This window comes from Pelobates fuscus, chromosome 1 (assembly GCF_036172605.1).
Source record: "Pelobates fuscus isolate aPelFus1 chromosome 1, aPelFus1.pri, whole genome shotgun sequence".
NCBI lineage: Eukaryota > Metazoa > Chordata > Amphibia > Anura > Pelobatidae > Pelobates > Pelobates fuscus.
In genome coordinates, this window is record NC_086317.1 from 295,083,646 (window position 1) to 295,101,097 (window position 17,452).

Consider the following 17,452-nt stretch of genomic DNA (forward strand, 5'->3'; position numbering starts at 1 on the left):
GAAAGTTGTGTAAAAGTATATTTTAAACTGTATGCCTAATGGGATTATGTGTCACACTAAGGGGAGGGGATGTGTGGGTTGCTCCCGTGTTACTATTGGTTATTTTATGCCTCCCCCTGGGTGTGGCCTGTATGTGTGAGATGGAAATAAAAGCGAGGCTGGATGAGCCAGTCGAGAGTTCCTGTTTAACCCTCAAAGTGAAGTGTCGTCTCATTATTGGGGGAGGATTTATTGCATGCTGTTCCAGTTTGACTGCTAGGAGTGCAAACCTATTCGTATGGTTCCTATTCAACTGTCTACAGCATTCAGAGGCTTGAGAGGATTCATATGCTTCTCCAATACGGTGATTGTGGTGTCTGCCAGAGTGCTTGGAGTCCTCAGGAAACGCTAGGAGCATCCTTTAACGGAGGTACCCAGTCGGGGTGCCAGGCGATCCGTTACATTGTGAATAGTGCAATCAAAAGATTTGCATCATTTTCTTTTTATTTCTTTTATTATTATTTTAACTACACCTTTTTTTTGCCTCTTAAGTTTGAAGCCTAAATAGTATGTTTAAAGTTAGTCACATGTCATGCAAATACGTAAAGGGTAAATGGGTAACGCCCTTTTTCACTGTAGATCTAACACTGAACAATACAAACACTATATTTTACACTTCGGTTAATAGTATGCTTATTTTTACATTACATGTCTTACATTTAGTTATGGGGTGAATATATGTGCATGAATATGTCAATACACTTTTTAAAATATTTTATAACTAAAGTTTTATCAGATTAAGGACTCATCAAAGTGAAATTGATATAATTGCATACTGCTATAAATATTCTCACCGGGTATGGTTGCACAACTGTAAGTAGGATCGATTCTTTGCAGCTCCTGTAAAAAGATAAATATATATCCATTATAAAACTGATGTATACAACAAACATAGCACATTTTATATTGCAATTAAAAATATATGTGTTATCATTCTAGCAGACTTAAATCTAATGGAATTCTTTGGACACCATGACACCATAATATCTCAAAGTGGTTGTTATGGTGCCTGAAGGTTCTGTGAACAATCTTAAAGGACCACTCTAGGCACCCAGACCACTTCAGCTTAATGAAGTGGTCTGGGTGCCAGGTCCTTCTAGGGTTAACCCATTTTTTCATAAACATAGCAGTTTCAGAGAAACTGCTATGTTTGTGAATGGGTTAAGCCTTCCCCTATTTCCTCTAGTGGCTGTCTCACTGACAGCCGCTAGAGGCGCTTGCGTGATTCTCACTGTGAAAATCACAGTGAGAGCACGCAAGCGTCCATAGGAAAGCATTATGAATGCTTTCCTATGTGACCAGCTGAATGCGCGCGCAGCTCTTGCCGCGCGTGCGCATTCAGCCGACGGGGAGGAGAAGAGGAGGATCGGAGGAGGAGAGCTCTCCGCCCACCGCTGGAAAAAGGTAAGTTTTTACCCCTTTCCCCTTTCCAGAGCCGGGCGGGAGGGGGTCCCTGAGGGTGGGGGCACCCTCAGGGCACTCTAGTGCCAGGAAAACGAGTATGTTTTCCTGGCACTAGAGTGGTCCTTTAATTCAAAAAGACCTTTCGTGCGTATTTTTTTCAATGGGATGCCAGTGATAGGATGAGAGCGACAGACTGGTGTCCTTTCTGATAGTTCCACATTGAGGGGTGGTGGTAAAAAATGGACCCAGCGGACAGGTGCCATCTGGAAACATCTATGGTTAAACTCTTTGTAAGTGGTTTAAACTCTTAAGTTAAGACTGTGCCCAGGAGTTCCAGGTACCATTCTAACTTAATTGAGCTTAGGTTGTTGTGGCGCCTGAAGTGTTCATTGCATGTTAAAGTATAGGTGGGATACTAAAGAGCAACTCTCCCTTTTAGATTCCTAGTAAATGCCAGATGATATTGTGTACAATATCACTCAACATTACATTTATTCTTAGATTAGATCAACGATTCACAACCCAGTCTTTAAGACATTTCAAGATTTATGTATTTCCCAGTTCTATTCCAGTTGAGATTCTGATTAAACCTGTGAACCACAGGTTTATTTGATCAGCATCCAACATAACAGGTCTTAGTATGTTTAGCACAAAATATTGTTTAGTCAAAGACAGGTTGCAAATGTCTCAAACAAATAATTTATATAGGAGACATCGTAGTAATATGCAATCAATTGTCTTGTCAAAGTATTTTGTCTTCATATGTTATATTAAATTTGATCAACCCTCTATTTGTCCATGTTTTGTGATGTTTTTATTGGCTCTATAGGGTCTTTGGGTCCTCCCCACCCTCTGGGTCCCCCTCCCGCCAGGCTGAAGGGGGAGGAAGGGGTTACATTCTTACCTTTCTCCAGCGATGGGGACTCTCCTCCCTCTTCCGATGTCAGTGCTGAATGCGCATGCGCGGCAAGTCAGTCCGTAGGAAAAAAATTCTCAATGCTTTCCTATGGACGCTAGCATCTTTTCACTGTGAAAATCACAGTGAGAAGCACGGATGCGACACTAGCGGCTGTCAATCAGACAGCCATTAGAGGCTGGATTATCCCTACTGTAAACATAGCTATCCCTACTGAAACTGCTATGTTTACAGCAGGCAGGGTTAACCCTAGATGGACCTGGCACCCAGACCACTTCATTGAGCTGAAGTGGTCTGGGTGCCTATAGTGGTCATTTAAGTGTGCACAATTTCCATTGGGATAAAGTAATAGCAAAGACTTTCAAAAGCCAGATGGGCATTGGCATCCCCAATCCTTATCAATGATATTTTAGGTTCGATTTTAAGTAGACATAATATTATAATTTCTTCACACAATTATGTTTAGAGTAACTGTTCTCAAAGTCAGTTTAATGATTATGTAAAGCCTTTCAATGACATTGTCAATGCAGTATACTAACCTATTGTTCTGTTCCTTTGAACCATATAATCAGTAAGAAGCATCCACAAGTCACTTTAATATTGTTCAAAATATTACATTCAAATATTTCACTAGCTTGAAGCAACTAAGCTAAGCAAATTTTCTTTCACACTTTAATGTCTTTGATTAATATGAAAATTATGGAACATAGACCTCTGAGCAGATATTTGTGTTGCAAATGCAGCCTGAAGTATGAAAGCAAAATATTTTAAACAAATTACTCATGATGTCATTTTTTAGCAAAATCTAATAAAAAAAAAACAATCTTTCTGCCAAACGGAAACTTGTTAAGAGAAAAAAAACAAATCAACATGCTAATTTAAAAGAATTAACATACTGAATAGAGCAGTTCGTGTTAAATGCTGAATATTTTTAGATATACGGGTTTGCTGGCTTGGCTTGGTAATGCCACTGAGTTCATGTCACATCATTACCCAAACTTGTTTTTTTTTTGTCATACAGAAATATATAAATACATATGTATTTTTATTTTTAATATATTGGAAGCCTGTATTGAACAATACTTAAAGGCAGACTACAGGGTTAGGAATACAACCCTGTCCCTAGTTATATTCAGCCAATCCCCTCTCCCCATTTGCCATATAAATATATGTTTAAAAAAAGCTTTTTACCTTTTTCCAATTCGGAGACTCCCTCTGTGCTACTGGTCCAATCCCATGCACCCCATAGGAAAGTGAGCACATCCAATGCTTGTCATATGAAAGCATTACATTCAATGCTTTGCTATGTACAGCCTCTAGAGGAGAGTTTTACAATTCAAAGGAAACATTTCAGTTTCTCTAAAACTCCAGTGTTTTACATTGCAGGATTAAAATGATAGGACCACTGCGCCTAAACCACTTGAGATGAAGTGGTCTGCGTTGGTTTTGGTGGTCCTTAACTAAAAGTCATACACAACGAAAAAGAAAAGAAGTGCTTTGTGCGTGGAAAAGGCGTTTAAAAATTAAACTATTATTATGGTGCTTCTACACTCTGGTGGGTATTTCTCTTTCCCACATACAAACATACATACACAAGCAACAGGGATGTATTTACCACAAGGCAAACAAGGCATTTGCCTAGGAGGGCACTTTCGGGGGGGGGGGGGGGAGACAAATGCCTTGTTTGCCTCGTGTTCTGGGGCTGTCCACCTTAATGTGAGTGAGTGTAGCTGTCAGTGTGTGTCTGTGAGTGAGAATGGGTGTGCCTGTGAGTGTGTGTCAGTGTGTGTATGTCATTTTATGTGTATCTGAGAGTGTGTGCCTGTCAGTGAGTGGGTGTGTCAGTGTGTGTCTGTGGGTGAAAGTATGTTTTGGTTAAACAGTGTGTGTCAATGACTGTATGTGTGTGCCAATGACTGTATATCTGAATACACCACTGACAAGCAAGATTATTGAAAGGATAAAACCACCGCCAATCTATAGAGTGGAGCACATAAAATGGTGTGTATATACAATAAAACACCTACCCCTATTTGGGGAGCAGTAAATATTGTAGGGTGTCCTAAAGAAGAAAAAATCTCCATTGTGCAGATAACTTCAAAATTTAAGAACCTCCCCTATGTGGAGTAGTGATGGTTCAACTCACTTGGTTCTGAGCCAGATATAACAGGCTCAGGTTGTACTTGCAGTAGTGCACTTAGGTGATACAATACCAGATTCTGTGATGTATACTCTCAAGGAGACAAAAGGTGGAGAAATAGGATATAATCCTCCTAGTGTAATACAGTAAACTTCCAGGTAGCTTATATATACCATAAATGACTGCTAACCTTTGCTAGACCCCAAAGAACCTGGCACTAGGTATATTCATTTGTGTGTCTATTAAGGTGGCACACAAGTGAACACAAATTAAATGTTCTCTCCCTAAATAAATTTATATTTTATTGTGCTTCCATATTTTCTCAGCATATACTCATGCTTGCTGGGCAATTGGACCATGGTAGTAAATACAAAGTTACCATACTTTGCTCATTTTGCTCTTCAATATATTTCTTGTATATTGTATATTTCTCATATTTAACTACTCACTATTATATATCTTATATATTACATGTTTTTTTTTTACGGACAGATTATCTGTTCCAATTGCTGTGGAAGGTAACACACATCCACACATGCACGCCTGCTTCCTTTTTAGTGCAGCATCTGGGAAAAATATGAAACTGACACATAGGCATGCACAGCCCATTTTATTTAGATACTCATCGGATAATTTTTTCAACATTAATAATGTTATATAAGTGAATCTTCATTAAAAGGATCTATGTGGTGTAACTTTAATTCGTGCACAAAAATACACAAATATACACACAGACTCTTACTCTCACACTGTTATGCTGCGTAGAAACAATGAAATGTTTCATTTAAAGATGATATTTCCAATAATAAGAGAAAGATTATTTAGTTGAATATATTAAATATATCTTTATAGTTATCTTATTTATAGCAGCAACTGTCTCTATGAGACTTTTTGGAGAGGATGAACTTTAACTTTAAATATTTTGAGTAAATGAAAATTTACAATTAGCACCTTGAGAAGTTGAGCAGTAACTTTGAAAACTTTGAATAATAGATGAACAAGCACTTTAAATACCTTGAGAGGACTTTTGAATTCCAAAATTAATACTTCAAAAATAAAGTTGATTCAATGCTTTCCTATGGGGAGGTCTAATGCACGCGGGACATTGGAGGGGGCATAGCGTCAGCCCAGCGCCGTGGGACATGACACGGGCAGGGGGGTGGAGGCGTGAGGGAAGGGGCTCAGAGTCTGAGGTTAGGATTGGAGAAGTTCGGCAAAACAAGGTCACAGTCAAAGGTTCAGTACACAGGTAATTTCAGTAAGCAGGAAGCTCAGACGTCAAACTTCAATTGCTAGGAAACAATTTGAGTGAGCGATTCAATATTGCTGCGGCCTCCTCTAAAACCGGACCAGGCATCAGGGGAATCGCCGATTGGGAAGTGTGACACACAATGACACATATTAACACAGACACATACACACACAAACATACAGACTCATATACACATGTGTACACACACTAAGACTCATACACACACGGGTATACACACACATACCTATGTGAAGACCAGAGAGGGATTGGTGAAATATTGCTGTTATATAAATAGGTGAATATAATTAAGGTGCACTGTGGCAGCAATAAAACACAGCAACAAAAAACGCACTATAAAATTTAGTCCTGTAGAATTCTATGCTAGTTTTACATTTGTTTAAAATAATTAAACATTAGTGCTTACTATTGGTGGTATAAGTGGCTGAAAAGAAGCAATGCGCATGCCTGACACTGCTCTACCTGCTCTGCATTCCTCTAGCAGGCCTGATGAGGAAGGGATGTGATGTCACATGCCTCGTCCACTGCAAGCTTCTTAGAAGAATACTGCATGGAGCGTGTAGTGTTAGCAGGCATTTACATCACCTGCATCTTCTCAGTTACACATACACCGGTGATAGGCAATGGTATACTGCAGGTGGCCCAATAAATTTGGACTGCTCTCAACAATAATAGCACACATGGTGCCGGTTAAACCGTGCTGGAAAAATAATGAGGCAGCACAGGTCAGAGGTCATATTTTGATGTCCCTGCCAGTTGGCAGCAGCCCGGCCTTTGGACTGCATAATGGGGACCCCCGGCACATCCCGTGTGCACACCTATGAACTGACAGTAGTTACACTACTGGGCATGAGCAATTATTTCTGGGTGCTGGCTTCTGTTCCACTTGATAGGCAAGGAAAAACAATATGAAGAACGAGACATAGCATCTCTCTTCCCAGCAGGGTACAGGGGGCCCGAGAAAATGATTTGCCCAGGGTCCGATTAATATTATAGACGGCTCTGCATATTTCACTCATGTTTGTCATCCTGAAGAAGGCTCCAGATGTAAGCCGAAACGTTGATTTTTTTTATTTTTCATATGAATTAAAAGTAAAATTTTACCATACCTCAAAGACCCTGGAGTGCTTGCCGTTTACTGGGATTTCTACTAATTTTGCTGGATCAGCACCGGGCAATATCGCGATTATCACCAGGAGTGCAAGCATATTGGATTTAGACTATCAACGTAAGATATTTTTTGGCATATTTTAGTCGTACAGTAAAGGTGCATTGAGAAAGCACAGCTCTCTTATCTTTAGTTTCATTCTAATAAGAAAATATATAAAACTATAACCGTTGTTTCTGATCTAACTGAACTTTATTTAACATGAATCATATTATGTACTTATTATTCAATTTAGCAGATAATTTGCTCAGCCACATTTAAGTCATGCCTTGATATATATAAAAAAAAAGCAATAAGGACACCACATGATTATCTAAAAATTGCCATAAGCCAGGATTTTGTTTATCAAATAAAAGTGACACATTTCTGACACTGGCTAAAGATTATGCATTGTGACTGGTACACATACTTGCTGTACTTATCTGACACACACAATGCAATGTACTGCGTGTTATGTGAACAGATGGTATATAGCATGCCCCCCCACTATTAACCTGCTGATTTTTTTTTGCCAGCTAGCATACAGGATGCGAATTCAGTGGAGCACATAGTGCAACACTGCCTTCGTGAAAGTTTACTAGAAACACATTTTTTAAATGCAGTTTAAAATTATATATTTTATTATATTATGTCACATTATATAAAAATAACAATTCTCCTAATTAAGAGACAGAGTTAGAATAATGTAGGAGTTAATGTTAAGTAGTGGCATGTTGTAAGGTTAATGGTTAGTGTAGTGTAGGAGTTAATGTTCACTAATAATGTACTACTGGGAGCAGCAGCAGGGAGTTTAAATCCCACTGATCTAGACGGCACCAGTATATGAATGTTCAGTTTTTGTCTGATACTAGAGGAAATAATAGCATAGATTACATTACCACCCATGCAGTATAATGCATTTGTATTTAAATAATAAAATGCAATACACAAACACACACATACCTACACGCATACATGCATACAGACAGACATGCATACATACATATGATAATGCTGAAAACTTGTTTTATATTTTTCACCAGATAAAATAAGGCAGCATGCTTATTAATCTTGTCAAACAAGATATAAAATAGTTCTTCTTAGAAATTTGTACATTAGCTGATGACTTAAAGACAGATCAATAACTGCTGAACCCATGATCATACAATACTGCCACTGACATGCTATTTCTTAAATCACAATAAAGCTGTAGTGGGTTCCATTTGATTTTTTTAAAGAAATTTGTATAACCTCTACACCATATTTTGAGTTAAAGTGAACTTGGCATGCAGGTTCAGACCTGAGGAAGAGAGGAGAATTCTCAGAAACTTGTCTTTTAAGTATTATGTTAGTCAATGAAAAGGCTATTATTGAATACGCAATATGCTGGTATTTTGGCATCTTGCCTACTGAACTAATATGGCTAATCCAATCTACATTATATGTATATAAAGTTTTTAATTTCTTTAAAATCTATTTGTAGTGCAGATGGACTTGCAGGCCAGTTTGTGCTACACTATTGTAAAACTTACTTTTCATTGTCACTGCCAGCATATCAGCCTCAGAAAGTCCTATATAGCACTTGCAGGCATGAACAAAAAACAACCATTTGTAGGAGTTTTGTGCTGCCCTCTCCTGTCACTCAATCATAGACCTCTAGATGCCTAAATTGACAGATGATGGATAGGGGTGATTAACCCCTTAAGGACCAAACTTCTGGAATAAAAGGGAATCTTGATATGTCACAGGACAAATATATAAAAAAATATATATATTTTTTAAGAAAATCTAAAGCCATATCTAATTTAATGACAATTCTACTAAAACAATGTGCAGTCTAATATATTTGCACTATCATTCTTTTTTACAATTGTGTGTACCTTGACAGGTACACATTAAAGACAGAGTATGGAGAGGCAACTAAGTGGTATCATAGGAAGAAACAGATATGCACAAAAAACAAAACAAAAAACAGCAAAAATATTGGGCTACTGGTCAAAAGAGGACTGCTCTCCTGCCATGCACAGTACGAGTTGAGAATGTGCACTATTCGATTCTATGCCTTACTGAGCCATAGAACAATAACAAACAGGAAAAAATTAAACAATAAAATAAAAATATTTTAGCAGAATAATGTTCTCTCTTTTAATTCCCTTGTTTGCTGGCTAGTACAAGAATGGTTTTTACCCATCTTAGAAAACAACATTTTGGTTTACTTTAGCTTTTCAACCTGCTCATCAAAACTTTATATCAAAAAAAGTAAACCTCATTCACAAGTGCCTGAACTTGAAGATTTTGATTTCCTTATCTTTAATGTCCCATTACTGCCAAGTTCATCTGTGCTCATTACTTTTTCACAAAATTTTATTTCACTACCTCCAGCTGCTGAGGGCCTTTCACACCTCAAATTCCAAGTTTGGATTTCAGATCACTTTAGAGAACTAAGCTGTTGCCAACGAAGGAGTGTATACTGTTCAACTTATGATTAATAAATGAAACATTAACTTTATAGTTTTAGACACGAAAATAAAATTAAAAAACATAAAACATATAATATCGATTAATTTGAAAACAAAGAATAATTGCAAGAGCAAAAAGATTTGATACAATTTAGTGTGATTTATTATTTTTTTTTTATTAATAGAATCTACGGCAGCTTGAGGCTGTGCTCCAAGACCAGTTTACACAGGTAGAAAAGTGGATTGCAAAAAACAAACTCTTCCTAAACACTGACAAAACTGTCACAATGATCTTTGGAACAGTACCTAAATTACACAAATTACACAATTCCCATCTATGCATCAAAACAAAATCAAATAGCACATTGACCGCAGTCCACTCTTTCAAATACTTGGGTATGTTAGACCCCAATCTATCTTTTGGACTCCAAATAGAAAAACTTGCATCTAAACTTTATCCAAAACTAGGTGCCCTGTACAGAAACAAATTCTGCCTAAACCCTACAGTAAGGGAAAAGATTGTACAGCAAATGCTGATGCCAATCATTGATTAAGGGGATGTGGTATATGCACCTGCACCGTAAACCCACCTTATAAACTCAATAAATTGTTTAACTCATTCTGCCGATTTGTGCTACAATGTAATTACAGGATCCACCACTGTGACATGCTAAAAGAACTAAACTGGTTGTCGCTGGACGCACCCTTCATCTTTCCAGCCTTGAGTTTAAGAGCTTTTCTGGGAAGCTCCTGCCCTACCTGAGCAGAATGCGCTCCCCGGCTGTTCCCACCTCCTATAACCTCCGATCCAGTACCAGCACTTTATTTAGTCTACCTCAATACTTTTCCTACAGAGCACCGCAATTATGGAACGACCTCCCGCACACTTTCAAATCTTTCCCAAGCCTAAAGTCCTTTAAGAGATCCCTCTCTACATACCTCAAAACAGAATGCACCTGTCATGGTTGATTACATATTTCCTGCATGTTCTATGTTAAATTTTGTATTTATTGTGTATTAATATTGTTTTTGTATTTTATAGTACCCTATTGTATCAATGCAATGTTTTGTGGACCCAGGACATACTTGAAAACAAGAGAAATCTCAATGTATCTTTCCTGGTAAAATATTTTATAAATAAATAATATTACTGAAACCATGGAGAAAGTATTCAGTTAAATAAAAAAAAAGATGAAATATACCTTCTCCACACTGATAGTAATTGCAATATAAAATTCACTTTCTAAGTTATATAAAGACATTCAAGTCAAACAATGACATTGAAATGAATATATTAATGTTGTGAATATATTGTAAGTTAAGTTATTTGAGAGGTGCACCCATATAATTAAAGCAACCTTTTTATGAATAATGTCAAAAAATCCATGAATAATAGAAATCTTAGCTGACATTAGCATTCAAAGATACTACACAGATAAGTTATATACTGTCTTGACCATTAAAAGTAATAAAATTCAGGTAAATTAACTAGAGGACTAATATGATATATATATTTCCTTTTTTGTTTTGTTTTTTAGAGCACTTTATTAATATTATATTAATAGTCCACTTTCAACAACTTAATCTATGATTTGATTATACTAAGGATTACTAAGTACATTATAGAAAATTGATTTCTAGGCTTTAGGTAGATTATTATAATATTTTGTTCATTATTTTTTTGTATTCATTATCTGTAATGTTAATACTAAAACATCAGGCAAATGATATATAGCACTCCCTCTAAGCACTTTTAATGAGTGGGACATCACTGAAACAGCTACACTATTAGCCAAACAATATAGTTGTTTTGAGCAAAATTTTGACTTACGGTTTATATCTCAAACTGGCTAATACTTGGATAAACATATGCCCATTACCTTTCTATCCTGGTAAAGAACCACATCTCTGGAGAACACCCACCATGTGAGAATTGGCACAGCTTGATCTGGAGTAAAAATGAATGACTTTTTTTGTATAGAAGACTCACAGATCACTGTATGAGTGGTCCTACTGCAACCTTCATCAGTATGACCTGCACTGAATGATGGATCATTCACAGACATCTGTTTATACCCAAGACACACAGATTCTGTTATTATCACAAATAACATCCGGTATATATAATTAATGTCATGAGCAGTGTCTCATCTCACCTTGTGATCACTTGTAAACACCTCCAGAAGCATGGTTGATATATATCATAGACTGGCTGCCTGGTGAACCCAAAATACTAAAGTCCACCAGAAAATATCCCAGTGGGCCAGCCAAAGCCTTGAGGACACAAAGGAATGAGCCCTCAGCCCAAGCAGAGACCCACACAGTGTTGGGTTAGCAATGCCTCTGCACATTTACAGCTTGTCTTCTTACTCTTGCAGTTCTGTGTGAATAGACATTCCAATGCATCTCTATTTTAGTCTGCAGAAGAATGACATAAAGCTGCAGGCCACTTCCTTCACATCATACCTCCCAAGTGTCCATAATAAAAAGGAAAGTTTTTATTTTGGACCTCTTCTTTTTCTATCCTGGTGTCCCTCTTTTCAAGGAGCTCCATATTGTTATTGTGTCTAAGTATATAACAGAGCTTTACAACAATAAAATTCCCAGTTTTTGCTCTAAACTATATCTTGGCTCCATACATGATTATTAGTAAGTCACCTAGAATTTCTCAGAACAGCTCTGGCCCTGGCCATACCCCAGTCACACCCCTAAAATTAAAGTGTCCCACTTTTTGTCAGTTGAAGTATTAGGAGATATGCTGCATGCTAGTAGCCCGGTGGTCAGTTGCACCCCTGACCCCTAGTCAGCCCTCCCATGCCACCCATACTACCAGAAAAACAACTCTTTAGTCTTCCTCCCTATAGGCTCATATAACCCCATATAACGTGTCCAATTAATTTCAAACACTTTATGTTCTATTAGACTTTAAAAATTGAAGCAGGTATAGAAACCTTCTCATGAGTTAAATTGTGGTATAACCTTTCAGAAACCTTTCAGAAAGCAATCATAATTCTACCAATTTAGCCACTACTTTACAAACATGTGTTCCTAAGACCCAGTGGAGGAACTACTGCCATTGCAGCCGGTGTATCTGCACCAGAGGTCCCAAGCTGAGGGTGCCTATCGGGTGGCCCATGTAGTTAGGTAGGAAGTGACAGCTTGTTGGATCCTCTTGTGGGGGACTCCTTCCCTCTTGTCTCTGGCGATATTTACCTGAATAAAAATGTATTTATTGAATCAAATGATCAAAAAAGCAATACTTATGAAAATAACATTAAATTAGTAAATCAAAATCTACAGGAACAATATATTTGAAGAGGCTTCCTTCAGGGATATACTTTAGAAGAGGCTTCCTTCAGGGATGGCAGCCATGCAGACCAATTTGATGCAGTGTGTGGTGTCTGAGTACTGACAGGCTGACCCGCCACCCCTTCAACCTCTGCAGCAGTGCTGATGGCACTCATACATCTATTTCCCAGAGACAACCTCTGAGCATGTGCACTCAACTACTTTGGTTAACCATGGTGAGGCCTGTTCTGAGTGGAACCTGTCCTGTGAAACCGCTGTATGGTCTTGCTCACCGTGTTGCAGCTCAGTTTCAGAGCTTTGGCAATCTTCCTATAGCCTAGGTCATCTTCACATCCTCAGAGAGTTCTTTGCCATGAGGTGCCATGTTGAGCTTCTAGTGACCAGTATGAGAGAGTGTGAGAGCGATAACACCAAATTTAACACAACTGCTCCCCATTCACACCAGAGACCTTGTAACACTAATGAGCCACATGACACCAGGGAAGGAAAATGGCTTATTGGGCCCACTTTGGACATTTTCACTTAGGGGTGTACTCACTATTGTTGCATGTTTTAGACATTAATGACTGCGTGTTGAGTTATTTTGAGAGGACAGCAAATTTACACTGTCCCCTCAAAATATATTATACAGGCTGTACACGTACTAGTTTACATTGTAGCAGAGTGTCCTTTCTTCAGTGTTGTCACATGAAAAGATATAATAAAATATTTACAAAAATGTGAGTGGTGTACTCACTTTTGTGAGATACTGTATATACAGTATTATATTACTATTTTCATCACCTGCATAACTTAAGTTGGGCTTTGAAAAGTAAGTCCTAATAGTTCTATTGGGCAGAAACTATCCCAATATTTCCCAATAACGATAGCTCTAGGCACTTGCTATATTGGCACAACTAAGGACCAACCAGCCAGAGAGGCTATAATTTGTTAAGATGCAGCTGGAGAGCTGTGGACAGTATATGAGTACTAAATTATTGTAATTATTTGTTTTAAACAAATTACTTGTTTTACCAAGACTCCTATAGGAGTCTGCAAATGTGAGGGTAATTTTAGACGGAATATACCTTTATTATAGAGCTTGGACAAGTGATACTGCTCTATGTTTTTCTACTATTATATATTTTTTGGATGAAAATAAATATCATTAATACATTTGTTTTTAGCAATTTCACTTTTTAATTGTGTGTTATATCCTTTTGTACTCTCTACGAGCATGTAAACATGCAATTATAATAAAGTAATAATGACTATAGTACGTTATGTTTACAAATTATCATACACTTTTCAAGATACATGGGTTTTGTTTTTAATAAGGGCAATAAAAGCCCCACAATGCATTAAATGTATGTCAGTTTGCATATTTCTGCCTGTTTTACCACATAAGTAACTTGCATATAATAATTGTTTTTTCATAGATCCAACTAAAGATATGTAGTAATATACACCAAATATACACCAAATTATAGCCTTGCATTTAGCCTTGCCAAGTAAGTCGTATCCTGAATAATCGTATTCTTTAAAAAAACTTCCCAATTCTTCTCATATACTGTATGTCCATATAACCTTGCCTTTTTGTGAATTCTACTTGACAGCTTTTAAGTAATGCCTCCTTTGCTAAAGCCGAAATCTGTTATATTCTGAATGAATTCACTTCAGACATCCGATTCTGCTAAACCCTTGGGCTGGAAGCTTTACTGAGAAATATATCACCAAATAGCATTTTCAACATCTAAAATCATAAAAAAGAAACTTCTGTTTTTTGGAAGTTTAGTTTGCTTTGACATTATTGATAACTCACTACTTCACGCAAGTTCGATTTCACCTAAAATTGTTACATAGCTCTTTATGCAAATGCATTTGCAGTAATTTACCAGTTATATATGTAAACAAATGCATATGCTCTTTAAAAAAAAAATACAAGTAAATCTTATGGGTTATGTATTCATTCCAAGAGATAATGGAATTTATTAAAAACTAATAGTGAAAAACTGATATTTAAATACGATAAATAAGAACATTTGTAAATAGAACTTAATGTGCAGATGCTATGTGACACTCATAAAAGAATCAGGATATTTATTTTAAGAAAAAAAATCTCACGGCAAGGCAAGAATGTTTAACTCAAAAATGCAAAATATTTAATATATGTTTTCCATTTAAAATATGTATTTTCTTAAAGCACACAAATTGAGTAAAGAATGGGATTATTCACTTAAAAGGAATTGAGGTAAACTGAGAACAAAAAACTACAAGTCTTATTTATGACACTGTGGCTATAGTTTTTTTTTTCAATGTTTACCTTTCGTCAGCAGCACTGAAAAATATACATTAGAAATGAACTTGTTACTATAGCAACAGCATAGAATTCCAAAATCTTTCCTAACCAATCACCATCCCTGTGAGACTGTAAAAAATTAAATTAATCTTTAGTCTCCCGTTTTCTTTGCTGCACTCCCATCATTAGTATCATATTTTATTATTATTATTATTATTTTCTGTTTATATTTTATTATAACTGTGTTTGTTTTATATTAATGATTTACTGTTTAAGAAAAGTAATTTCTAATAGAGTTTGTTGTCTTTTTATAACATATAGGATCTGAGTTATGTAATATATTATTACTTACCCTTACCAAGCAAAACATGTTAACGTTTGCAGACTTTGATATTATCCCAGTTCCTTAAGATCTTGTAGGAGTATGCCCAATTTTTTTTTACCATCTCCATAGCATTGCCCTGCAATTGAGCACTCCTCATAGCCCTTTAAATTCATTTAAATACCGCAGATGATCTATCGCATTCCGCCACAGTAATTGGTCCCCCTTAGTGTCAGTCACAGTAATGGTCTCCCCAGTGTCAGGGGTAAGAATAGTGTCAGGATTAGAGAGAAATGTATACATGTAGGTACCATTGTACTTGAGAACAGCAACAGAATATAATGTCGTCTCTGAATTTTTCACCAAATAAAATATAAATGAAAACACACACACACAAAAATCTAACTAATTTGGCCTACATTTGTGATAAAATGGCTACATGAAAAGTGTCAAAATGTTCTTAGTTAAATAGTCTGGGGATGTACTTTATACAAATACATACTTTTGTGGTTTGGGATTTTGCGACTGCTATTAAAAATGTTGTCAGAATGGCACATTTTGATAAAGTTTTAGCTTTAAAACCGTAATTCACTCCTTGCAGTATTCCTTTTATAATTTCTAAAAAAATATTGAAATCCTAGGCATATTGACCATTTTAACAATAAGGTCTAATTAGTGAATCTATTTTAATTAGTTTTCTTTATTTGCACTTGGTGTGTGGAAATTATTAAATGTAAAACTTGTTTTATTTTTGTTCAATCATTTTTTTTATTTTTTATTTTGCTATGTGTTATGTATACGTATAGAGTATTAAAAGTAAGCCATGTTTTTCCTTTAAAACTGATATATAATATGCATGGCTGCATTTAAACAGAAAGGGTGAAATTGTGGTAGAATGAACGCAAGACAAAGATGCCAAAAAGGCCTTAATCACAAACACATTGAATCTCAAAAAAGTCTTGGGGGTTAAACTTTCACTTTTGTTTCCAAATATTGTATCTGTTTTATTTTGTATGCATTGTTATATTTTGTGTAAGTTTACAATATCTGACAGGTTTTACATTGCTTCAAATGTTATTTAGCCTTTCAGGTCCTCTTGGTTGCCATCTTGTGAGAGAAGGCTGTAATACATTTGATACTTGCATTTTGTGCATTGTGCTTAGGAGTCTTTTTTGTAGCTGTACTGTTGGTAAAATCTAGATTCTACTTTATATGATCACATGAGAACCAATTGCTATAATCAATGCAATTTTTACTTCTATCAGCTCTTGCGTGATGTCAAATTGTTTGAGAAGAGAATGCATTTTCACTCACTCATCATGCTGGTTGAGGCATTCTGTACACTTAGAACAGAGCAGAATGAATGCTTTTTGTTAGTAGCAATGGCTCACATAGTTTTGAGGCGTGTTTTAATTGGTGAATTATAGAAGTTTAACTGTTCTTTTTAGTCATTGTTAAACAGTTGATGCCCTATAGTATTAAATAAACTTTATTAAACTTTATTTCCCTTTTAAATACATTTTAATAGCTTTCGTTTTTGATTTACCTATGGCGGGAAGGGTAAACACCAACATTTTTAATTCAGACTATTGATTCTAATTTAGCTGAGGATGTTGGCAATACATTGCAGGGTTAAGTAATTTTTTGCTTGTGCCAATGGTTTATTAAAAAAATTACATTTAACAATTTAAATCATCAGTTGTTTTAAAAAACAATTAATTAATCCATTAGTTTATTAATTAATGAATGAGTTAATCTATACAATTCATCCGGTGTGCATAGAGGGGACCCTTTATTCTTATTCTTCTTAAAGCGACACTATAGACACCCAGGTCACTTCATCTCATTGAAGTATATTGGTGCACTGTCCCCTTAAATCAGTACTGTCACCCACCCCCCATTTCATAAAGATAGAATCTTTATGAAATACTCATATTGACTGTGTTCGAATTTCACTTAAATTCCGACAGTCAAGAGATATACTGATACAAAATAGGGACCACTTTGTCTCTGAATATTTCCTATGCCTGACGCTTCTAGGCAATGGGCGGAGCTACTGCCGTCTAGAAGAGTCAATCCTCCCAGCCATCACATGCAAATTGGCTTTACCTATGGAGGATCTCGCAGTTTCGCTGGATTTTCCATAGAACTCAACGCTGTACTCATAC

At 36.4% G+C, this 17,452-nt stretch overlaps 1 protein-coding gene across 1 annotated transcript in view; it reads right to left on the reverse strand.

Moving 5' to 3' along the window:
• FRMPD4 (FERM and PDZ domain containing 4) overlaps positions 1-17,452 on the reverse strand; it is a 541,249-nt gene that overhangs the window by 80,804 nt on the left and 442,993 nt on the right. Inside the window, exon 5 of the mRNA XM_063457824.1 lies at positions 834-879. Coding sequence (XP_063313894.1) covers positions 834-879 — 46 coding nt within the window. The remainder of the gene's footprint in view (positions 1-833; positions 880-17,452) is intronic.